The 27,244-nt window shown below is 38.2% G+C and overlaps 1 protein-coding gene and 1 pseudogene across 2 annotated transcripts in view; both read right to left on the bottom strand.

Moving 5' to 3' along the window:
- Positions 1-27,244, bottom strand: part of DCBLD2 (discoidin, CUB and LCCL domain containing 2) — a 101,599-nt gene that overhangs the window by 47,294 nt on the left and 27,061 nt on the right. For both annotated transcript variants that reach the window (XM_009238658.4, XM_054551194.2), the window contains one exon: positions 271-408. In XM_009238658.4, coding sequence (XP_009236933.4) covers positions 271-408 — 138 coding nt within the window. The remainder of the gene's footprint in view (positions 1-270; positions 409-27,244) is intronic.
- On the bottom strand, positions 24,415-24,510 carry LOC112132978 (small nucleolar RNA U3; annotated as a pseudogene).

The raw sequence follows: 27,244 nt of genomic DNA, 5'->3' as shown, positions 1-27,244 counted from the left end.
TAGCTCGTGTTCCTATCTTATAAAAATAAAAAAAATCAGTATTTCAGCAGTATTTCTTTTACTAAGGAAAGGGAAGTAATGTTTACGTACTTTTATTTTTGGAACTTTGAAACTGATCTCACCTTATTTGTCAAATTTATATATGTGCTATTAATTGTTCAGTCTTTCTGCTCTATTCCAATTTCAGAAAACAGGTACTTAAAAAAAGCATTTTATTTTTGTTGTTAGATATTACAAACTGTAGGAGCCATTGCATACGGTGAAAATTACCTTGTTTATCTATAACAGAGTATGAGGCCAAAAATCCGCGTCCAGAAACATGGATTCCACTCATGAACAGCAATGTGATTTCATTGCCTTTTGATTCAATTGAATGGTTCATCTGCAACCCCAGACCACAGTATTTGCCTAGGAATGAAACAAAAGCAGATTATTTGGTGTGACTCTCATGAAGTCAATAATATTTGCAACGTAGATAACAGAATCAGAATAATATACCAAGCTGGCTATTAAATTAGTATAGAATAATGACTAAAATGTTTAATGATTACAAATCATATTGCTCTTGAGGAAAAAAATGACAAGTAATATCTATTCAAATGATTCAAAAGGAAAAGCAGTACATGCATCACTGAACTTATAAAGATTGATTTCCTGTGAAAGACATGTATACTCTTTCAAAACAATAATGAGGGACTAAAAAAATAATTAATAAAATATTTCATCCAGGCAGGTGGCTCACAAATGAATTGATGGTTAATTAGTAGTATTCTTAACGTGCTTCCCTCAAACCCCTTAGATTCCAGCCTCAGGTCATCCCTCAAGCCTTTTTTTGGACCTACTCAATTTTACTTCTGAGGGTTGTTGGATTTCTAGTTAATCTCTTTAGGTGATCATATCTGATCCCATGGCTTTAACTATGATCTGACAACTCACAAGCTTAACCTTCCATCCACAGCTTTTTCCTTGAATGTCAGATGCATATATAAAACTGTGTTTTATACTAAATTTCATCCTTTAATGTCTATCACAGGGGTGCCTCATCTTTTGGCCTCCCTGGGCCACAGTGGAAAAAGACTTATCTTGGGCCACACATAAAATGCATTAACATTAATGACAGCTTTTGGGCACAATCAATCAATCAACCAATAAACAAACATAAATAAATAAATCACAAAAAAACTCATAATGTTTTAAGAAAGTTTACGAATTTCTGTTGGGCGGCATTCAAAGCTGTCCTGGGCCACATGCAGCCTGCAGGCCACAGGTTGGACAAGCTTGGTCTATCAGATATATAAAAAACAACATATCCTCAGTACAGATCTAAGATACTAAGATAAAAAGGAAGAAGAAGAAAAATTAAAGCAAGACACACACTAATAAATAATAAAAATTGATTTTCTTATGAGCTTGTAGTAAGAAAGCCTGAATAAGGACTTCCAAAAATGTTTTAAGCTATGGCAACATCACTTGAATAAGAGTAATGTGGACTTCCAAGGATATTATTTTCAAGGATGATACTTGATCTTATGAGTAGTGAATTCTAAGGAATTGACAAACAAAACCAAACCAAACCTCTCTAGAACTAGTAAAGAAACTTAGCTAAGTCACAGGATCCATAGACAAAAATCAACTGCATTTCCATATATGCTAGTGCAATCTGAAATGAAATTTTTAAAACTCCATCCATAATAGCATCAAAAAAGTTAAAAAACTTAGGAATAAAATTGCTTTAAAAAGTTCAAAATCAGTATATCTCAAAATAATAAGAGCTATTTATGACAAACCCACAGCCAGTATCATACTGAATGGGCAAAAACTGGAAGCATTCCCTTTGAAACCTGCACAAGAAAAGGATGCCCTCTCTCACCACTCCTATTAACATAGTATTGGAAGTTCTGGTCAGGGCAATCAGGCAAGAGAAAGAAATAAAGGGTATTCAAACAGGAAGCGAGGAAGTAAAATTGTGTTTGTTTGCAGATGACATGACTGTATATTGAGAAAACCCCATTGTCTCAGCCCAAAATCTCCTTAAGCTGATAGACAACTTCAGCAAAGTCTCAGCATACAAAATCAATGTGAAAAAATCACAAGCATTCCTATACACCAATAACAGACAGAGAGCCAAATCATGAGAGAACTCCCATTCACAATTGCTACAAAGAGAATAAAATACCTAGGAATATAACTTACAAGGGATGTGAAGGACCTCTTCAAGGAGAACTACAAACCACTGCTCAAGAAATAATGCCACATATCTACAACTATCTGATCTTTGACAAACCTGACAAAAACAAGAAATGGGGAAAGGATTCCCTATTTAATAAATGGTGCTGGGAAAACTGGCTAGCCATATGTAGAAAGCTGAAACTGGATCCCTTCCTTACACCTTATACAAAAATCAATTCAAGATGGATTAAAGACTTAAACGTTGGACCTAAAACCATAAAAACCCTAGAAGGAAACCCAGGCATTACCATTCAGGACATAGGCATGGGCAAGGACTTCATGTCTAAAACACCAAAAGCAATGGCAACAAAAGCCAAAATTGACAAATGGGATCTAATTAAACTAAAGAGCTTCTGCACAGCAAAGGAAACTACCATCAGAGTGAACAGGCAACCTACAAAATGGGAGAAAATTTTTGCAACCTACTCATCTGACAAAGGGCTAATATCCAGAATCTACAATGAACTCCAGCAAGTTTACAAGAAAAAAACAAACAACCCCATCAAAAAGTGGGCAAAGGACATGAACAAACACTTCTCAAAAGAAGACATTTATGCAGCCAAAAAACACATGAAAAAATGCTCACCAACACTGGCCATCAGAGAAATGCAAATCAAAACCACAATGAGATACCATCTCACACCAGTTAGAATGGCAATCATTAAAAAGTCAGGAGACGACAGGTGCTGGAGAGGATGTGGAGAAATAGGAACACTTTTACACTGTTGGTGGGACTGTAAACTAGTTCAACCCTTGTGGAAGTCAGTGTGGCGATTCCTCAGGGATCTAGAACTAGAAATTCCATTCGACCCAACCATCCCATTACTGGGTATATACCCAAAGGACTATAAATCATGCTGCTATAAAGACACATGCACACGTATGTTTACTGCGGCATTATTCACAATAGCAAAGACTTGGAACCAACCCAAATGTCCAACAATGACAGACTGGATTAAGAAATGTGGCACATATACACCATGGAATACTATGCAGCCATAAAAAATGATGAGTTCACGTCCTTTGTAGGGACATGGATGAAATTGGAAATCATCATTCTCAGTAAACTATCGCAAGAACAAAAAACCAAACACCGCATATTCTCACTCATAGGTGGGAATTGAACAATGAGAACACATGGACACAGGAAGGGGAACATCACACTTCGGGGACTGTTGTGGGGTGGGGGGAGGGGGGAGGGATAGCATTGGCAGATATACCTAATGCTAGTGGGTGCAGCGCACCAGCATGGCACATGTATACATATGTAACTTACCCGCACATTGCGCACATGTACCATAAAACCTAAAGTATAATAATAATAATAATAATAATAAAATAAAAAATAAATAAAAATAAATAAATAAAAAATAAAGTCTGTTGTGTAATGATAGCCTTTACAGTAGAATCTGCTAGAAAGCCTATTATGAGGGATACATTTCTAGTTATTGCCTATTTTATTCTAAACCGTGGAAAAAGGACCTAACAAATGATGTCCTTTTAGAAAAGTGAAGGCCCCCTGACAATGTTCTCTTTAACCCATGATGTGGGTTAAGAGGAGTTTTTACTGATTATGAGGAAATGTATGTACAATTAAAGTTTTTCACCTACAAAAAAAAAAAAAAAAAAAAAAAAGAAAATAAGAGAGGATACAAATGGAAAAACATTCCATGCTCGTGGATAGGAAGAATCAATATCATGAAAATGGCCACAATGCCCAAATGTATAGATTCAGTGCCATCCCCATCAAGCTACCATTGACTTTCTTCACAGAACTAGAAAAAACTACTTTAAATTTCATATGGAACCAAAAAAGAATCCATGTAGCCAAGACATTCCTAAGCAAAAAGAACAAAGCTGGAGGCATCACGCTACCTGACTTCAAACTATACAAGGCTACAGCAACCAAAACAGCATGGTACTGGTACCAAAACAGGTATCTAGACCAATGGAACAGAACAGAGGCCTCAGAAATAACACTACACATCTACAACCATTTGATCTTTGACAAACCTGACAAAAACAAGCAATGGGGAAAGGGTTCCCTATTTAATAAATGCTGTTGGGAAAACTGGCTAGCTAGCCATATGCAGAAAACTGAAACCGGGCCCCTTCCTCACACCTTATACAAAAATTAACTCAAGATGGATTAAAGACTTAAACGTAAGACCTAAAACCATAAAAACCCTAGAAGAAAACCTAGGCAATACCATTCAGGACATAGGCATGGGCCAAGACTTCATGACTAAAACACCAAAAGCAATGGCAACAAAAGCCAAAACTGACAAATGGAATCTAATTAAACAAAAAGGCTGTACCAATTTATTCCCCCTCTCCCAGCAGTACTGGTGATCAAGAAACTGGTAACTTGTTATTTTCTTGATTAACTTTTCCAATGCGTGTTTAGTTGTAAAATTTCCTCTAGTATGTGATCTTTTAATGCTTCTAGGATATTTTTCTTTTTTTTTTTTTTTTTAACGGAGTCTCGCTCTGTCACCAGGCTGGAGTACAGTGGCGTGATCTTGGCTCACTGCAACCTCTGCCTCCCGGGTTCAAGCAATTCTCCTGTCTCAGCCTCCCAAGTAGCTGGGATTACAGGCGCACACCAACATGCCCGGCTAATTTTTGTATTTCTATTAGAGACAGGGTTTCACCATATTTGCCAGGCTGGTCTTGAACTCCTGACCTGTGGTGGTCCACTCACTTCGGCCTCCCAAAGTGATGGGATTACAGGCGTGAGCCACTGCACCCAGCCTTCTAGGGTATTTCTTACCAGGATTCCCTGTCAGTTTTATTTTTAACTACTTTTATGTTACGTATATGGCAAAAGGGAGATTTTTCTGTGTAAGCCTGAACTAATCAGGTAGGCCCATTAAAAGCACATTGTTTTCTCAGGTTGCAGAACTGGAAATAAGAGAGACACATGCCAGGTGGCCTGGAAGAATGCAAACATCTATGTAGCAACTTGCCTATCAGGGCCATTGCAAGTCACCTCTAGAAACTTGCAGCAGTCCCTGGCCAACAGTTACCAGGAAAATGGGGACCTCAGTTTTACAACTGCAATGAACTGAATTCTGCCAACAACTAGTACACTTGGAAGAGAACTGTGAGCCCCAGATGAGAAACGTATTCCCAGCTAACACCTTAATTTCAGCCTGGTGGGACCCTGAGCAGAGAATTTAGTCATGCCATGCAATGCCCAGACTTCAGATCCATGGGAACTGAGATGATAAAACTGCGCTGTTTTAAGTTGCTAGGCTTGTGATAATTTATTATGAAGCAAAATAAAACAGAATACAACCAGGAATTTAGTGTACAGTCCAAGAATATTGTGCTTTTGGATAACTGAATTTGATAGAGGCATGGAGGAGAAGTTAGAATTGATGGCTCAGGACCCGAATCAGCCCACAGGCCTCTTGGACTATATAGTTCTGGGCTATACTCTCCTTCAAAAATGTTTAAATTAGGTGTTAAAGTTCTCAAAATCTGGAAACTTAACATAAATTCCGAATTTCCAACTTCTCTTAAGAAATCACAAGGGAAAAAGGAAATCTAAGCCAGTTTTCTAAGTGGTTGTCCTTAAGTAGCAGCTACCCCCTTTGAAAAAGAAAGTCACACTCCAGTTTGCCACAGCCCTATCACTCCACAATGCCCCCAGTCCTGAAGCTCAGCTATCATTTATCATCATGGCTATGCTGTTATTTTTCATATGCCTAGGCCATTCACTCCTTTATTTCATCTGTCTAGACCCTGTTGGCAGTGAGTTTGTAGCCACTTGTACAGACTATAGAGACCTTATGGTCACCATGCCTCTTCTGATGTCCACATCAACCACAGTAGATGAAGAACAGCAATAAATTAAGCTCTAGAAGGGGTTAAATGGAAACATTCTGTATTCAAAAGAGTGGAGACAGTGCATCTGACTCTGATAAACCAGAAGTATAGTTAATATTGTTACAAAACTTGAGAAATCTTATTTATGTTCTCAATTAAATGGAAGCTCATTCAACTTCCTGAGGTGTGCCACGGAACAATGCTCTCCTTAGGAAACTGCAACTTAGAAGGATGAACCAGAAGGTAGAGAGTTACTTGCTAGAACAAAAGCACATCAGCTCTGTCCACTTTCAGTAGAGGGAAATGAAGCTTGCTTAAAGAGCATCAGTCCTAATTTACAAACTTATTTAAGAACAGGTTTTTTTGTTTTGTTTTGTTTTTTTTTTTTGTAACTAGTATAGAGCATCTCCAGTCTCAAAAACAAAATTTGGAATTCTCAAAGGAACTCATTTATTGAAACCGTGAATATCCAGGCACTAAGCCAGGCAGGAACCGGGGGTTTGGTGACGGAATGAGAGGCAGTGATGCCCTCAGAAAGCTTAGTGTAGTGGGACAAATCAAATGTATAGCTGAATCCTCTAAGGTACAGAAGAGGCTATTATAGCACCTGAACAATATTTACCATAGATGCTATCATTAAATAACTTCCATCAGTAGTTTCTTTAAGAAGTCTGGCTTTGAGGACCATTGTCTTACGCTTGGTGGGCCAGAGTGAGGTGGAGATGTACAAATTAACCCCCTGACTTGGAGTGGTTGAGTGTTCTCTTTTTGAATGTCTAAAATGTCTTCCCATAATCATTTCTCTTATACTGTGAATAAGCTGTCCTTTTGGCTGGATTTAGCCTTAGTTTTAGCTGCTTCAGCAAAGACTTGCCTGCAGAAGATAATGATAGAAAGGTATAGCTCTAATTTCTTTTTAAACAATTAGACTATTGGGTATATATTTAAAATGGGACATAACAGATATTTACTAGGTTTAAAAGGGATTTAGCAATATTACTAAAAATGAATTTGCCTCTCCTTCTAAAATATAGTGGTTTTAGAAAAGTATTTTAAATTATGTTTTTCTACAACATATCATAGTCATTGTACATCTTGATTTTAGAAAAGTGGCTATTTTGGTGTTATTCTTCTTAAGCAGCAGATTTGATATCTGCACATTTTAAAGTGAATAAACGCTGCAAGGGAAAAATGTACCTTGACACTTTGACTCCTACCTCACCCAACACAGATAAAAATCAATTCTGGATGGATTGAGGATAATATTAGAAACAAATCCAATAAGGCTTTAAGTGGGAAACTTTGAGAACAGCTTCACGACCTAGAAATGGGCAAAAATTTCTTAAACAGAATACAAAAAGTACTAACCATAAAATAATTAGTAAACGCAAACTACATAAAATTAATGTCTATTTATCATAAGATACCAGTAAGGGAGTAAAATGGCAGGCCATAGCAATGCAGAAAATATGTGTACTACATCTAAAAAGAACCCAGTACCCGAATATATGCAGAAACCCAACAAATGAATAAGAAAAAGATCTCCCAATAGAGAATATGCATGAAAATGTAAACAGATTCTTTATAAACAAAGATATTCAAATGGATAATAAATGTATGAAAAGAGCACAGTATCATCAGCTACCAAGGAAATACAAAGCAAAGTATGTATAACGTGCCATCAGTACACACACACCAGAACAGTTAACATGGAGAAAAGCAGAGAATGGTAACCGGAACTCTTATACACTGGTAGTGGGTATAAAATAGTACAGCCACAAAAACATTTGGCAATAACTGCTAAAGCTGAACATATGCAACCCAGTGATCCAGCAAATCCTCTTCTACATATAGAAATGTCTACTTACGTACATCTTCAACATAAAAAAGTGTCAGTTTTACCACACTCACACCAACATAACATTAAAATTTTAATATTTTTTATGAATTCAAAAGTCAGGAAAAAAATGTAGTTTTAAAACTTTGCATTTCTTTGATTGTAAGCATAGCTGCCTCCTCTAAAATCCTTTCAGAACTGTAGCTCAGACAAAAGAGCACATAGGTTTTTACCACTATCTACAATGGTAACCAAACGGTCTTGATAGAAAAATTTATAGCATTCAGATGGGCTAAAACATTCATCAGGTAATATCAAAATTCCCCATCGAAATTTTCCAAGTGGGCTTTCCTTCTCTCTTATGAAATTTCTACTTTAGTAAAGGACTTTAAGAGTTATCTTTTGGAAAACAAGCCAACTCTGTAAAGAAGAGAGCTTCACATTCTATTTCTTAATAAAACATCTTGAAAAGGTAGTGATTCAAGGTCCTAGCTCTTACTAAGTTGACAGATTCTTTCAGTATAGCTGGCAGTTTCTTATGCCAAGTATGCTAATACAAAAAGCAATGAGTCATAATAATGTGAAGACTTCAGCAAAACCAGATGTGGTGCCAAGCATCACAGATGAGACATTCATAGAATGACATTCATAGAATATCAAGAAATTTCTTTAAAGCTTTTCTGAAAAAATATACTCTTCACTACTCAGGAGATGTCAAAACCTTTTAATATTCACTTAAAAGGCTCACAAATAAGAATTCTTGGATGGGGGCAGGATCTCACAGGAGAGTAAGTTCCCTCCAGTTAAATGTTGAGAAATGGACAGTTGTCAATTCCTCAATAATCTGCCTCAAAACCTCAGAGGAAACATTTAGGATACTGAAAGAACGAAACAAAACAACAAATATATATGCAATCTCTCCCAAACTACAGTCTCTCTCAGAAGAAAAAAAAGAAAAAACTATATTAACAAAGAGGCCTATTATGAGCTACAAAGCTTATAAACCACTGCAAACTGCCAGCCCTATCCACAGAAATACAGAGGTACAATGTTAATCTACTTTAAAATACACAGTATAAAAAGAAAACAAAAAATGGGAGTCCCTAAAATTTAGTTTATGAAAACCCTCTCCCCCTATAAAAACAGTGACAGAAGGAAACTACAGCACAACACTCCAAAGTTAATTAAATGTCCTCAAACATTTGGGATATGATAAAACATCTTGAAGCATAAATTCAGAAACTAGGGGCAGAAATGGACAAAAAAGCAGAAAGAAATGAGAGTTGGTTGACCTCAGGAAAGAAATACAGAAAAAGACAAAAGTATACCAAAAATGAAGAATTAAGACCACATTATAAACTGCACAAGGAATTACAGATTCTAATGAAAACATAACGAATGTTGAAAAGAAGAAAAAAAACAGACTAAAAAGAATATTTAAAAAGTAAAAAGGATCAGTGAGAATGTGGCTGAAATGAAAGGGGATATAACGTCAAAGAAGATTCAATTGATGTATAAGTGTGTCCGGAATTGGTGAGTTCTTGGTCTCACTGACTTCAAGAATGAAGCCGCAGACCCTCGCAGTGAGTGTTACAGTTCTTAAAGATGGCGTGTCCGTAGTTTGTTCTTTCTGATGTTTGGATGTGTTCGGAGTTTCTTCCCTCTTGTGGGTTCACGGTCTCGCTGGCTTCAGGAGTGAAGCTGCAGACCTTCGCGGTGAGTGTTACAGCTCATAAAGGCAGTGTGGACCCAAAGAGTGAGCAGTAGCAAGATTTATTGCAAAGAGCGAAAGAACAAAGCTTCCACAGTGTAGAAAGGGACCCGAGCTGGGTTGCCACTGCTGGCTCCGGCAGCCTGCTTTTATTCTCTTATCTGGCCCAACCCACATCCTGCTGATTGGCCCATTTTACAGAGAGCCGATTGGTCCATTTTACAGAGAGCTGATTGGTCCATTTTGACAGAGTGCCGATTGGTGCGTTTACAATCCCTGAGCTAGACACAAAAGTTCTCCACGTCTCCACTAGATTAGCTAGATACAGAGTGTTGATTGGTGCATTCACAAACCCTGAGCTAGACGCAGGGTGCTGATTGGTGTGTTTACAAACCTTGAGCTAGATACAGAGTGCCAATTGGTGTATTTACAATCCCTTAGCTAGACATAAAGGTTCTCCATGTCCCCACTAGAGTAGCTAGATACAGAGTGTCGATTGGTGCATTCACAAACCCTGAGCTAGACACAGGGTGCTGATTGGTGTCTTTACAAAACTTGAGGTAGATACAGAGTGCCGATTGGTGTATTTACAATCCCTTAGCTAGACATAAAGGTTCTCCAAGTCCCCACCAGACTCAGGAGCCCAGCTGGCTTCACCCAGTGGATCCCGCACCAGGGCTGCAGGTGGAGCTGCCTGTCAGTCCCGTGCTGTGCGCCCGCACTCCTCAGCCCTTGGGTGGTCAATGGGACTGGGCGCCGTGGAGCAGGGGGCAGTGCTTGTTGGGGAGGCTCAGGCCACGCAGGAGCCCACGGCGGGGGGCAGGCTCAGGCATGGCGGGCTACAGGTCCCAAGCCCTGCCCTGCGGGGAGGCAGCTAAGGCCCAGCGAAAAGTCAAGCACAGCAGCTGCTGGCCCAGGTGCTAAGCCCCACACTGCCTGGGGCTGGGGGGCCCGCCGAGCCCATGCCCAACCGGAACTCGTACTGGCCCTCAAGCGCCGTGTGCAGCCCCAGTTCCCACCTGCGCCTCTCCCTCCACACCTCCCCGCAAGCTAAGGGAGCCAGCTCCGGCCTTGGCCAGCCCAGGAAGGGGCTCCCACAGTGCAGCGGCAGGCTGAAGGGCTCCTCAAGTGCCGCCAAAGTGGGAGCCCAGGCAGAGGAGGCGCCGAGAGGGAGCAAGACCTGTGAGGGCTGCCAGCACGCTGTCACCTCTCATAAGTATTAAAAATAAATACACAAAATAATGGAACAAATATTAACATTAAAAAATAGTCATATAGGATTACCTCAAACTAAAATGCTTTTGCATAGCAAAGAAAACAATCAACAGAGTGAAAAGACAGAGAAAGAGAAAATACCTGCAAACCATATATCTGGTAAGGGGTTAATACCACAAACATACGAGGTCAAACAACTCAAAAGCAAGAAAACAAGTAACTTTAAAAATGAAAAAAGACCTAAGTAGATATTTTTCAGAAAAAGTTTGTGAAAACAATCCCCTCCCCTATTATACAAATAGCCAACAGATATATGAAAAAATGTTCTGGGTCCTCCGTCCCAAGATGGCCAAACAGGAACAGCTCCAGTCTACAGCTCCCAGTGTGAGCAACGCAGAAAATGGGTGATTTCTGCATTTCCAACTGAGGTACCGGCATCACCTCACCTGGGAAACATGTGGGGCCAGGGAATTCCCTTTCCTAACCAAGGGAAGGGGTGACAGATGGCATCTGGAAAATCGGGTCACTTCCACCCTAATACTGCGCTTTTCCAATGGTCTTAGCAAACGGCACACCAGGAGATTACATCCCATGCCTGGCTCGGAGGGTCCTATGCCAACGGAGCCTCACTCATTGCTAGCACAGCAGTCTGAGATCGAACTGCAAGGCGGCAGGAGGCTGGGGAAGGAGAGCCCACCATTGCTGAGGGTTGAGTAGGTAAACAAAGGGGCCAGGAAGCTCGAACTGGGTGGAGCCCAACACAGCTCAAGGAGGCCTGCCTGCCTCTGTAGACTCCACCTCTGGGGGCAGGGCATAGCCAAACAAAAGGCAGCAAAAACCTCTGGAGATTTAAATGTCCCTGTCTGACAGCTTTGAAGACAGTAGTGGTTCTCCCAGCATGGAGTCTGAGATCTGAGAACAGACAGACTGCCTCCTCAAGTGGGCCCCTGACCCCCAAGTAGCCTAACTGGGAGGCACACCCCAGTAGGGGCAGACTGACACCTCACATGGGCGGGTACCCCTCTGAGACGAAGCTTCCAGAGGAACGATCAGGCAGCAACATTTGCTGTTCAGCAATATTCACTATTCTGCAGCCTCCACTGCTGATAGCCAGGCAAACAGGGTCTGGAGTGGACCTCCAGTAAACTCCAACAGACCTGCAACTGAGGGATATGACTGTTAAAAGGAAAATTAACAAACAGAAAGGACATCCACACCAAAACCCCATCTGTACGTCACCATCATCAAAGACCAAAGGTAGATAAAACCACAAAGATGGGGAAAAAACAGAGCAGAAAAGCTGAAAATTCTAAAAATCAGAGTACCTCTCCCGAACACAGCTCCTCGCCAGCAACGGAACAAAGCTGGACGGAGAATGACTTTGACGAGTTGAGAGAAGAAGGCTTCAGACGATCAAACTTCTCTGAGCTAAAGGAGGAAGTCTGAACACAACACAAAGAAGCTAAAAACCTTGAAAAAAGATTAGACGAATGGCTAACTAGTATAACCAGTGTAGAGAAGTCCTTAAATGACCTGATGGAGCTGAAAACCATGGCACGAGAACTACGTGACGAATGCACAAGCTTCAGTAGACGATTCAATCAACTGGAAGAAAGGGTATCAGTGATGGAAGATCAAATGAATGAAATGAAGAGAGAAGAGAAGTTTAGAGAAAAAAGACTAAAAAGAAACAAACAAAGCCTCCAAGAAATATGGGATTATGTGAAAAGACCAAATCTACGTCTCACTGGTGTACCTGAAAGTGACGGGCAGAATGGAACCAAGTTGGAAAACACTCTGCAGGATATTATCCAGGAGAACTTCCCCAACCTAGCAAGGCAGGCCAACATTCAAATTCAGGAAATACAGAGAACATCACAAAGATACTCCTCGAGAAGAGCAACCCCAAGACACATAATTGTCAGATTCACAAAAGTTGAAATGAAGGAAAAAATGATAAGGGAAGCCAGAGAGAAAGGATGGGTTACCCACAAAGGGAAGCCCATCAGACTAACAGCAGATCTTTCAGCAGAAACTCTACAAGCCAGAAGAGAGTGGGGGCCAATATTCAACATTCTTAAAGAAAAGAATTTTCAACCCAGAATTTCATATCCAGCCAAACTAAGCTTCATAAGTGAAGGACAAATAAAATACTTTACAGACAAGCAAATGCTGAGAGATTTTGTCACCAGGAGGTCTACCCTAAAAGAGCTCCTGAAGGAAGCACTAAAAATGGAAAGGAACAACCGATACCAGCCACTGCAAAAACATGACAAATTGTAAAAGAACATCAATGCTTGGAAGAAACTGCATCAACTAACAAGCAAAATAACCAGCTAACATCATAATGACAGGATCAAATTCACACATAACAATATTAACCTTAAATGTAAATGGGATAAATGCTCCAATTAAAAGACACAGACTGGCAAATTGGATAAAGAATTGAGACCCATCAGTGTGCTGTATTCAGGAGACCCATCTCACGTGCAGAGACACACATAGGCTCAAAATAGGAGACCCACCTCATGTGCAGAGACACACATAGGCTCAAAATAAGGGGATGGAGGAAGATCTACCAAGCAAACGGAAACCACAAAAAGGCAGGGGTTGCAATCCTAGTCTCTGATAAAACAGACTTTAAACCAACAAAGATCAAAAGAGACAAAAAAGGCCATTACATAATGATAAAGGGATCAATTCAACAAGAAGAGCTAACTATCTTAAATATATAGCACCCAATACAGGAGCACCCAGATTCATAAAGCAAGTCCTTAGAGATCTACAAAAAGACTTAGACTCCCACACAATAATAATGGGAGACTTTTAACACCCCACTGTCAGCATTACACAGATCAATGAGACAGAAAGTTAACAAGAATATCCAAGAATTGAACTTAGCTCTGCACCAAGCAGACCTAATAGACATCTACAGAACTCTCCACCCTAAATCAACAGAATATACATTCTTCTCAGCACCACATTGCACTTATTCCAAAATTGACCACATAGTTGGAAGTAAAGCACTCCTCAGCAAATATAAAAGAACAGAAATTATAACAAACTGTCTCTCAGACCACAGTACAATCAAACTAGAACTCAGGATTAAGAAACTCACTCAAAACTGCTCAACAACGTGGAAACTGAACAACCTGCTCCTGAATGACTACTGGGTACATAACGAAATGAAGGCAGAAATAAAGATGTTCCTTGAAACCAATGAAAACAAAGACACAACATACCAGAATCTCTGGGACACATTTAAAGCAGTGTGTAGAGGGAAATTTATAGCACTAAATGCCCACAAAAGAAAGCAGGCAAGATCTAAAATGGACACCCTAACATCACAATTAAAAGAACTAGAGAAGCAAGAGCAAACACATTCAAAAGCTAGCAGAAGGCAAGAATTAACTAACTAAGATCAGAGAAGAACTGAAGGAGATAGAGACACAAAAAAACCTTCAAAAAATCAATGAATCCAGGTGATGGTTTTTTGAAAAGATCAACAAAATTGATAGACCGCTAACAAGACTAATAAAGAAGAAAAGAGAGAAGAATCAAATAGACACAATAAAAAATGATAAAGGGGATACCACCACTGATCTCACAGAGATACAAACTACCATCAGATAATACTATAAACACCCCTATGCAAATAAACTAGAAAATCTAGAAGAAATGGATAAGTTCCTGGACACGTACACCCTCCCAAGACTAAACCAGGAAGAAGTTGAATCTCTGAATAGACCAATAACAGGCTCTGAAATTGAGGCAATAATAGCCTACCAACGAAAAAAAGTCCAGGACCAGACGGATTCACAGCCAAATTCTACCAGAGGTACAAGGAGGAACTGGTACCATTCCTTCTGAAACTATTCCAATCAACAGAAAAAGAGGGAATCCTCCCTAACTCATTTTATGAGGCCAGCGTCATCCTGATACCAAAGCCTGGCAGAGACACAACAAAAAAACAGAATTTTAGACCAATATCCCTGATGAACATCAATGCAAAAATCCTCAATAAAATACTGGCAAACTGAATCCAGCAGCACATCAAAAAGCTTATCCACCATGATCAAGTGGGCTTCATCCCTGGGATGCAAGGCTGGTTCAATATACGCAAATCAATAAACGAAATCCAGCATATAAACAGAACCAAATACAAAAACTACGATTATCTCAATAGATGCAGAAAAGGCCTTTGACAAAATTCAACAGCGCTTCACGCTAAAAACTCTCAATCAATTATGTATTCATGAGACGTATCTCAAAATAATAAGAGCTATTTATGACAAACCCACAGCCAATATCACACTGAATGGGCAAAAACTGGAAGCATTCCCTTTGAAAACCGGCACAAGACAGGGATGCCCTCTCTCATCACTCCTATTCCATACAGTGTTCGAAGTTCTGGCCAGGGCAATCGGGCAGGAGAAAGAAATAAAGGGTATTCAGTTAGGAAAAGAGGAAGTCAAATTGTCCCTGTTTGCAGATAACATGATTGTATATTTAGAAAATCCCACTGTCTCACCCCAAAATCTCTTTAAGCTGGTAAGCAACTTCAGCAAAGTCTCAGGATACAAAATCAATGTGCAAAAATCATAAGCATTCTTATATACCAATAACAGACAAACAGAGAGCCAAATCATGAGTGAACTCCCATTCACAATTGCTTCAAAGAGAATAAAATACCTAGGAATCCAACTTACAAGGGATGTGAAGGGCCTCTTCAAAGAGAACTACAAACCACTGTTCAACAAAATAAAAGAGGTAAACAAATGGAAGAACATTCCATGCTCATGGATAGGAAGAATCAGTATCGTGAAAATGGCCATACTGCCCAAGGTAGTTTATAGATTCAATGCCATCCCCATCAAGCTACCAATGACTTTCTTCACAGAACTGGAAAAAACTGCTTTAAAGTTCATATGGAACCAAAAAAGAGCCGCATTGCCAAGTCAATCCTAAGCCAGAAGAACAAAGCTGGAGGCATCACGTTACCTGACTTCAAACTATACATGTACCAAACTATACATGTACCAAAACAGCATGGTACTGGGACCAAAACAGAGATATAGACCAATGGAACAGAACAGAGCCCTCAGAAATAATACCACACATCTACAACCATCTGATCTTTGACAAACCTTACAAAAAGAAGAAATGGGGAAAGGATTCCCTATTTAATAAATGGTGCTGGGAAAACTGGCTAGCCATATGTAGAAAGCTGAAACTGGATCCCTTCCTTACACCTTATACAAAAATTAATTCAAGATGGATTAAAGACTTAAATGTTAGACCTAAAACCATAAAAACCCTAGAAGAAAACCTAGGCAATACCATTCAGGACATACGCATGGGACTTCATGTCTAAAACACCAAGAGCAATGGCAACAAAAGCCAAAATTGACAAATGGGATCTAATTAAACTAAAGAGCTTCTGCACAGTAAAAGAAACTACCATCAGAGTGAACAGGCAACCTACAGAATGGGAGAAAAATTTTGCAATCTACTCATCTGACAAAGGGCTAATATCCAGAATCTACAAAGAACTCAAACAAATTTACAAGAAAAAAAACAAATAACCCCATCAACAAGTGGGCAAAGGATATGAACAGACACTTCTCAAAAGAAGACATTTATGCAGCCAAAAGACACATGAAAAAATGTTCATCACTGGCCATCAGAGAAATGCAAATCAAAACCACAATGAGATACCACCTCACACCAGTTAGAATGGCGATCATTAAAAAGTCAAGAAATAACAGGTGCTGGAGAGGTTGTGGAGAAATAGGAACACTTTTACACTGTTGGTGGGACTGTAAACTAGTTCAACCATTGTGGAATTCAGTGTGGTGATTCCTCAGGGATCTAGAACTAAAAATACCATTTGATCCAGCCATCCGATTACTGGGTATATACCCAAAGGATTATAAATCATGTTGCTATAAAGGCACATGTGCACATATGTTTACTGTGGCACTATTCACAATAGCAAAGACTTGGAACCAACCCAGATGTCCATCAATGATAGCCTGGATTAAGAAAATGTGGCATATATACACCATGGAATACTACGCAACCATAAAAAAGGATGAGTTCATGTCCTTTGTAGGGACATGGATGAAGCTGGAAACCATCATTCTCAGCAAACTATGGCAAGGACAAAAAACCAAACACCACATGCTCTTACTCATAGGTGGGAACTGAACAATGAGAACACTTGAACACAGGAAGGGGAACATCACACACTGCGGTCTGTTGTGGGATGAAGGCAGTGGGGAGAGAAAGCATTAGGAGATATACCTAATGTAAATGACGAGTTAATGGGTGCAGCACACCAACATGGCTCATGCATACATATGTAACAAACCTGCACATTGTGCACATGTATCCTAGAACTTAATAATAAAAAAAAGAAAAAATGTTCTGCACCATCAAACACCAAGGGAATGAAAATAAAACCACAATGAGATATCACCTCACACTTCCTAGAATGGCTATTATCAAAAAGACAAGTGTTGACAAGAATGTGGAGAAAATGGTACACTTCTACACTATTGGTGGGAATCTAAATTAGTATAGCTGTTATGAAAACCAGGATGGAAGTTCCTCAAAAAATTAAAAATAGAACTACCATATGATCCAGTAATTCTACTACTGGGTATTCATATCCAAAGAAAATGAAATCAGTATGTTGAAAAGATATCTACACTCCCATGTTCACTGCTGCATTATTCACAATAGCCAAGATATGGAATCAATCTAAATGTCCATCAGTAGATGAATGGATAAAGGAAATGTGGTATATGAACACAACAGAGTACTATTAAGCCTATATTAAAAAAAAAAGAAACCCTGACATTTCTACCAACATGGATGAAACTGGAGGATATGATGTTAAGCGAAATAAGCAAGGCATAGAAAGACAAATACTACATGATCTCACTCACATGTAGAATCTAAAAAAGACAAACTCACAGAAGCAGAGAGTAGAATGGGTTGAAGGGGGATTTGGAGGGATGAGCTGGAGAGATGTTGGTCAAGGGACACAAAAACTTCAGTTATACAGGAGTGATAAGTTAAAAAGAACCACTGTATAACCGTGTATTGTATAGTTAAAAATTGCTAAGAGATTTTTTAAGTGTTCTCACCACAAAAATGTTAAGTACGTGAGGTAATGCATTTATTAGTCTGACTGACCCATTCTACAATGTATACACATATGAAAACATAATGTACATCATATACACAATTTTCTTTTTTTATATATATATTTTGTATTATACTTTAAGTTCTAGGGTACATGTGCACAATGTGCAGGTTACATATGTATACATGTGCCATGTTGGTGTGCTGCACCCATTAACTCATCATTTACATTAGGTATATCTCCTAATGCTATCCCTCCTCCCTCCCCCTACCCCACGACAGGCACCGGTGTATTGATGTTCCCCTTCCTGTGTCCAACTGTTCTCACTGTTCAATTCCCACCTATGAGTGAGAACATGCGGTATTTGGTTTTTTGTCCTTGCGATAGTTTGCTGAGAATGATGGTTTCCAGCTTCATCCATGTCCCTACGAAGGACATGAACTCATCCTTTTTTATGGCTGCATAGTATTCCATGGTGTGTATGTACCACATTTTCTTAATCCAGTCTATCACTGATGGACATCTGGGTTGGTTCCAAGTCTTTGCTATTGTGAATAGTGCTGCAATAAACATATGTGTGCATGTGTCTTTATAGCAACATGATTTATAATCCTTTGGGTATATACCCAGTAATGGGATGGCTGGGTCAAATGGTATTTCTAGTTCCAGATCCCTGAGGAATCACTACACTGAATTCCACAATGGTTGAACTAGTTTACAGTCCCACCAACAGTGTAAAAGTGTTCCTATTTCTCCACAACCTCTCCAGCACCTGTTATTTCTTGACTTTTTAATGATCGCCATTCTAACTGGTGTGAGGTGGTATCTCATTGTGGTTTTGATTTGCATTTCTCTGATGGCCAGTGATGATGAACATTTTTTCATGTGTCTTTTGGCTGCATAAATGTCTTCTTTTGAGAAGTGTCTGTTCATATCCTTTGCCCACTTGTTGATGGGGTTGTTTTTTTCTTGTAAATTTGTTTGAGTTCTTTGTAGATTCTGGATATTAGCCCTTTGTCAGATGAGTAGATTGCAAAATTTTTCTCCCATTCTGTAGGTTGCCTGTTCACTCTGATGGTAGTTTCTTTTACTGTGCAGAAGCTCTTTAGTTTAATTAGATCCCATTTGTCAATTTTGGCTTTTGTTGCCATTGCTTTTGGTGTTTTAGACATGAAGTCCCATGCGTATGTCCTGAATGGTATTGCCTAGGTTTTCTTCTAGGGTTTTTATGGTTTTAGGTCTAACATTTAAGTCTTTAATCCATCTTGAATTAATTTTTGTATAAGGTGTAAGGAAGGGATCCAGTTTCAGCTTTCTACATATGGCTAGCCAGTTTTCCCAGCACCATTTATTAAACAGGGAATCCTTTCCCCATTTCTTCTTTTTGTAAGGTTTGTCAAAGATCAGATGGTTGTAGATGTGTGGTATTATTTCTGAGGGCTCTGTTCTGTTCCATTGGTCTATATCTCTGTTTTGGTCCCAGTACCATGCTGTTTTGGTTACTGTAGCCTTGTAGTATAGTTTGAAGTCAGGTAGTGTGATGCCTCCAGCTTTGTTCTTTGGCTTAGGATTGACTTGGCAATGCCGGCTCTTTTTTGGTTCCATATGAACTTTAAAGTAGTTTTTTCCAATTCTGTGAAGAAAATCATTGGTAGCTTGATGGGCATGGCATTGAATCTATAAATTACCTTGGGCAGTATGGCCATTTTCACGATATTGATTCTTCCTATCCATGAGCATGGAATGTTCTTCCAGTTGTTTGTGTCCTCTTTTATTTTGTTGAGCAGTGGTTTGTAGTTCTCCTTGAAGAGGTCCTTCACAGCCCTTGTAAGTTGGATTCCTAGGTATTTTATAAAATATGTACAATTTTCATGTCACTTAAAAAATCATTAAATAGGAAGTATTAAAACTATAATCCAAGACAATTTTCTAGAAATAAAGGAAGACTTGAATTTACATACTGAAAGAGTCCACCGGATACCAGTGAAAACCCGTAATGATCAACTTCAACACATATCCTTAGAAAACTAATAGACTTTAAAGGTAAAGAAAAAAATCCTCATGGTCACTGTACAAAAACCAAATACCTTATAACGGCAAAAAAGTTCAATTGTCATCAGACTTCTCAAAAAACAAAAGGAAGTAAGGGAATCATGGAAAAGCATTTTTTTAACTCAAAAGAAATAAGATTTGTTTTTGTTGTTTTTTGTTTTGAGACGGAGTCTCGCTCTGTCACCCAGGCTGGAGTGCAGTGGCACAATCTTGGCTCACTGCAAGCTCCGCCTCCCAGGTTCATGCCATTCTCCTGCCTCAGCCTCCTGCATAGCTGGGACTACAGGCGCCCGCCACCGCGCCCAGCTAATTTTTTTTGTATTTTCAGTAGAGACGAGGTTTCACCTTGTTAGCCAGGATGCTCTCCATCTCCTGACTTCGTGATCCGCCCGCCTCGGCCTCCCAAAGTGCTGGGATTACAGGTGTAAGCCACCGTGCCCGACCAGAAATAACATTTGAATCCAAGATTTAGATACTATCGAGCAGCCCCCTCAAGCCTAAAGGCCATAAAAAATTTGCAAAGTAAGCAGTTTTAAACATGCAAAATCTGCACCATAAGCCCTTCTTAAGGAATCAACCTATTCAAAGATGAACTTCATCCAAACAATAGACTAGTGGGAGGACTTGAGGAAAAAGACTGACAGTGATCATTTATTATATTTAATTATAGATCTAGAAAAGTTACAGATGGGATTGAAGAATTAGAAGATATGATACATGCTGTGTGTTATGAATGTGTATTCTGAGAGTGCTATGATTTGGATGTGGTTTGTCCCCATCAAATCTCATGTTGAAATTTATTTATATTATTTTTTTAAATTTTCAATAGCTTCAGGGGTACAAGTAGTTTTGGTTACACAGATAAATTTTATAGTGGTGAAATCTGAGCTTTTAGTGTACCCATCACCCAAATAGTGTACAGTGTACCCAACAGGTGATTTTTTAATCCCTTACCACCCTCCCCCTTTCTGAGTCTCCGATGTCCATTACAGCATTCTGTATGCTGTTATTTATCCACAAGGTTAGTCCCCCCTTGTAAGTGAGAACATGTGGTACTTGGTTTTCTGTTCCTGAGTTACTTTACTTAGGATAATGACCCCCAGTTCTATCCAAGGTGCTGCAAAGACATTATTTCATTCTTTTTAAAGGCTGAGTAGTATTCCACTGTGTCTCTATGTGTACATCATATATATATAACATTTTCTTTATCCACTCATTGGTTTGATGGACTCTTAGGTTGGTTCCGTATCTTTTCCATCATGAATTCTACTATGATAAACATACTAGTGCAGGTATCTTTTTGACATAATGACATATTTTCCTTTGGGCAGATATCAGTAGTGAGACTGCTGAACTGAATGGTAGATCTGTTAGTTCTTTGATAAATTTCCATACTGTTTTCCATAGAGGTTGAACTAATTTACATTCTCACCAACAGTGTATAAGTGTTCCCTGTCTGTGCCAACATCTATTGTTTTGTGACTTCTTAATGGCCATTCTGACTAGGGCAAAGTGGTATCTTACTGCAGTTTTAATTTGCATTTCTGTGATGACTAGTGATATTGAGCATTTTTCATATGTTAGTCTTTTGTGTATCTTCTTTTGAGAAATGTCTGTTCATGTTGTTTGTCTACTTTTTAATGGGATTAATTATTTATTTTCTTGCTAATGTGAGTTCCTTGTAGATTACAGACATTAGTCCTTTGTCAGATGTATAGTTTACAAATATTTTCTCCCATTCTGTAGGTTCTCTATTTACTCTGCTGATTCTCTCTTTTGCTGTACAAAGCTTTTTAGTTTGAGTCCCATTTATTTATTTTTGTTGCATTTGCTCTGTCTTTTACCCATAAATTCTCTGCCTATGCCAATATCCAGAATTTTTCCTAGGGTTTCTTCTAAAATTGTTATGGTTTCAGGTCTTACATTTGACCCTTTTCCTGTTTTCAAAACAAAGGTGTGGCTTGCTGCCAGCGCTCATTTAATTTTACATAAACACGTTCTTTGAGGCTGAAGCAAATCTGACTGATAGCCAATGTGAAAATAAAATATAAAAACTGTTCTTGGAGTTATTTCTAAACAGAACTAACATCAGAATTGTCTGAATCATCAGAATCATCTATTTCAGAAAAACTGAATTCATGAAACGAATCTTTGGCCAACAACTTTTCAAGAACAATGTTAACATCATGTGTAGGAATGCTGTTTTCTAAGATTTGACATTTTCAGTGGTTGAGATTTTATTTTGTAAGTGGAAATACCGCTACTAAAAATGGAGTGCTATAAATAGGATAATGTATTTTGTTCCCAAAGTTGATATACTAGAGCAATGCAAAAATAATAATCATAGGGTGCTATTTTGTGGCAAATTTACTTTGGGGTAAATGATGCAGCCGCAAGTGCCACTGGCGAGTATTCCCAGAGCAAATGGGGAAAGGGTTAAGTCTTTAATCCATCTTGAGTAATTTTTGTAGACGGTGAGAGATAGGGAACCAGTTTCATTCTTCTGTGTATGGCTATCCAATTTTCCAGCACCACCGAATGAATAGGGTGTCCTTTCCCCCACTGTATGTTTCAGTCTGCTTTGTCAAAGATCAATTGGTTGTAGGTATTTGGCTTTATATCTGGGTTCTCTATTCTGTTTCATTGGTATATGTGTCTATTTTTATACCAGTTGTCATACTGTGTTGATTACTGTAGCCTTGCAGTATAACTTAAAGATAGCTAATGTGATGCCCCCAGATTTCTTTTGTTTGCTCAGGACTGCTTTTGCTATTCAGGATTTTTGGTGTTATTTGAATTTAGGATTTTATTTTCTAATTCTGAGAAAAATGGTGTTTTTGGCAGGATATGATGGCACACGCCTGTAGTTCCAACTGCTTGGGAGGCTAAGGCAGGAGGCTGAGGCTGAAGTGAGCCAAGATTGCACAACTGCACTCCAGACTGGGTGACAGAGTAAGAAGGAAAGGAAAGGGAAAGGGAAAGGGAAGGAAGAGAGAGAGAGAGAGAAATAAAGAGAGAAAGAAAGAGAGAGAGAGAGAGAGAAAGAGAAAGAAAGAAAGAGAAAGAAAAAAAGAGAAAAGGAAAGAGAAACAAAGAAAGAAAGGCAGGCAGGCAGGCACACACTGGTGGTATTTTGATAGGAACTCTATTGAATCTGTAGATTGTTTTGGGCAGTATGGTCATTTTCACAGTATTGAGTCTTTTAATTCATGAGCATAGGAGGTTTTCTATTTGTTTGTATCATCTATGATTTCTTTCATCAGTGTTTTGCAGTTCTATGTGTAGAGATCTTTCACCTCTTTGGTTACGTGTATTTCTAGGGTTTTTTTTTTTTCCTTTTTTTGCAACAATTGTAAATGGGACTGAGTTCTTGATTTGATTCTCAGTTTGGTCATTATTGGTATATAGCAGTAGTACTGATGTGTGTATGGTGATTTTGTAACCTGACACTTTACAGATTCATTTATCCAATCTAGGAGATTTTGGAGGAGTCTTTAGAATTTTCAAGGTATAAGATCACATCATCAGCAAACAGCGATAGCTTGACTTCTCTTTTCTAACTTAGATGCCCCTTCTTTCTTTCTCTTGCCTGACTGTTCTAGCTAGAATTTCCAGTACTACATTGAATAAAAGTGGTAGAAGTGGGCATTCTTGTCTTGTTCCAGTTCTTAGGAAGAATGCTTTCAGTTTTTCCTCATTCAGTATGTTGGCGGTGAGTTCGTCATATACGGCTTTTATTATTTTAAGGTATGTTCTTTCTGTGCCTACTTTGTTGAGGATTTTTATCATGAAGGGATGCTGAATTTCATCAAATGCTTTTTCTTCATCTATTGAAATGATTTTTTTTTTGTTTTTAATTATATTTACGTGGTGAATCACATTTGTTGATTTGCATATGTTGAACCATCCTTGCATTCCTGGTATGAAACCCACTTGATGCTGAATTATCTTGTTGATATACTACTGATTCTGGTTTGCTAGAATTCTGTTGAGGATTTTTGCGCCTATGTTCATTAGGAATATTGGTCTGCAGTTTTCCTTGTTTGTTGTGTCTTTTCCCGGCTTTGGTATCAGGGTGATACTGGGTTCATAGAAAGAATTAGGGAGGATTCCGTCTTTCTCCATCTTTTAGAATAGTTTCAGTAGAATTGATATCAGTTCTTCTTTGCATGTCTGGTAAAATTCAGCTGTGAATCCATCTGGTCCTAGGCATTTGTTGTTGTTGTTGTCGTTGGGAGATTTTTTTATTACTGATTCAATCTCACTACTTATTACTTGGTCCATTCAGGATTTGTTTCTTCCTGATTCAAACTTGTGGGGTTGTGTGTTTCTAGGAATTTATCCATTTCCTCTAGACTTTCTAGTTTGTGCACACAGACATATTCACGGTAGTCTTAGATCATCTTTTCCAATGTTCTACACATTCAGAGAAACTTTCTAATAATAAACTACAGAAATGATCTCTGAAAGTATAGTCTTCATGTTGAAGTTTAACTGCCAGCATGATAGTATTGGAAAGTGGGGCCTAATGGGAGTTGTTTGGGTCATGGGGCCAGATCTCTCATAAATTGATTAATGCCATCTCATGGGAGTGAGTTCTCACTCTAACAGGACTGGATTAGTTACCATGACAGTGGGTTGTTATAAAGCAAGTCAGCCTCCTCGGTCCCCTCTTTCTCTGCACAAGCCCCTTTCCCTTCCAGTTTCCTCCATGAGTTGAAGCAGCACAAAACCTTTATCAGATGAGCTGTCCACTCTTGCACTTTTCAGCCACCAGAATTATGAACCAAATAAACCTCTTTTCTTTATAAAACATCCAGCTTCAGTCTGTTGTAGCCACACTAAACAGAATAAAACAGAGGAAACTGGGTACAGAAAGAAGGGGAAAGAAGTCTAGTTCATTGAATGTTTTACAGGCAATAGGTAGAAAATAAAGAATACCATTAAAAATGGACAAATCGGATAGCAAATGATTAAGACAATAGGGACCACAGGCATTTTAAAAAGTATAAATTGAAAAGCAGCACCTAGAACAAAACTATAAAGCTTACCAAACACGAAAAGACACTTAAAAAAACCCAGAAGGACAGAAAACAATGTAGAAAAAATAAACACAACAAATATAATACACATAACTTCAAAAGATATGGAAGAGTTAAAATGTATCAGTTATAAATAAATGCAAATGGATTTAACTTAAGACATTAAAAAATATTTGCAATTTGGCTCATAAAGACCCAAAAATATGCAATATACAAGAAACACACCCAAAACAAAGTGATTCAGAAAGGCTAAAAATAAAGTGATGGGCACAGACAGACACAGCAGGATAATGAAAACAATAAGGAATAAATAGGAGGGTATGTGTGTGATACTGGTGTCAAACAAAGGAGAATTCAAACTAAAAAGTAATATATGATGGGTAGGAAACCTTTAAATGTAAGAAGTCATAATTTAAAATGGAGATATTAGAATTATGAATATCTAGCCGACACAACACAGCAACTTTATAAAAGCAAAACCTCCAGGAGACAGCAGAGAAAGAACCACACCAAATAGGAGATCAAATAGATAAAATAAGAATATAGAAGACCGAAACAGCAAAATAAAGACAGATATTTCAAACGCATATCAAACTTTTTACAGTAGAGAGTAAACCTTCTCAAGTATATATAGAATATTCACAAAAAACTGGTCATACATTAGCTTATAAAGTAGAAATTTTACAATGCTGACTATAATGCAATAAAATTATACATTATTAGCAATAATAAAGAAAGGTCCTTCCAATTAGAAATAAACCTATTAAACAATTTTTGGGTAAAAGAAAAACATAAACCAAAATTTAAAAATTCCTAAATAATGATATAATTGACCCATATTAATCAGTGATATCATTCTTAAGGATGTGATCAAAGTAAAATTCATAGGCTTAGATATTTTTATCAATAAAAATGAAAGAAAAAGTGAATTAAATTCCTAGCTAAAACTAATAGTTAACAAAGTAAAAAAAAAAATTTAAATCATGAAAATAGAGATTAATAATGTAGACAACAGAAAAACAATAGCTCTAATAAATTGAGATTCATTTTTTGGAAAAATTTAACAGAATAGGCATGCCCCTAGCTAATTTAATGAAAAAAGAGGGTGGGAAGCATAAATATGTAAAATAAGAAATGACAGGAGGGAAATAACTATTGGAAAAACACGGAAATAACCATTTTAATAAATGTAAGATTCTATTTTACAGACATCATGGCAAATATATTAGATCACCTAGGTGAATGGGTAATTTACCAGGCAAGTACAGTTTATTACAATTGGACCCATTAGAGGTAGAAAGCTCAAACAGACCAATTTCCTGAGAAGAAACAGAGAATGTCATTAAGGAAGCATCCTATCAAAAACGCACCAGGCTAAGATAGTTTCACAGAGTGAAACCTTCAAAAACTAGATTGTTCAAATTCTCTGTAAATTTTTCCAGAGAACTAAAAAGAAAGGAAAACTTCATATTTCTTTTTATTTACATGTATAATATCAATACCTAAGCCTGATAAAGAAAATGCAAAGTAAATTACAAATTAATCTCACATCAATATTTATGCAAAAATACTAATAAAATATTAGGAAACATAATCCAATGCCACATTAAAAGAATGCCACACCATAACCAAGAGATATTTATTCCAACAATGCACAGTTATTTCAATATTAGGGAACCCATTAATATAATACACTATACCAATAGATTTAGATAGAAAAACCGTATCATTACCTCCATAGATGCTAAAAAAGCTTTTCAACAAAATTCAATAATCTTTCTTGATAACAACACTTAACAGAAATCAGTGGATACTTCCTATTATGGACCAGATACTGGTACGCCCCCCAAAATTAATTGCTGTTGAAGTCCCAACTCTTAATATGACTAGAGTTGGAGTTAGGCTCTTTAGAGAGGTAATTAAAATTAAATGGTTTTAGTTTTCCTAAGGTGGGGCGCTGATCCAACAGGATTAGTGTCCTTATAAGAAGAGACATGAGAGAACCTGCTGTTTCTCTCTCCTCATCCCTCCAACCTCATCATGTGAGGACACAGAAAGAAGGTGGCCATCTACAAGCCAGGAAGAGAGCTCTCACCAGAAACTGAATTGCTTGGCATCTTGATATGGGACTTCTAGTCTCCAAAATTCTGAGAAAGTAAACTGCTGTTTTT

Source organism: Pongo abelii, chromosome 2, assembly GCF_028885655.2.
Source record: "Pongo abelii isolate AG06213 chromosome 2, NHGRI_mPonAbe1-v2.0_pri, whole genome shotgun sequence".
NCBI lineage: Eukaryota > Metazoa > Chordata > Mammalia > Primates > Hominidae > Pongo > Pongo abelii.
This window is presented reverse-complemented; position numbering and strand designations above follow the sequence as displayed.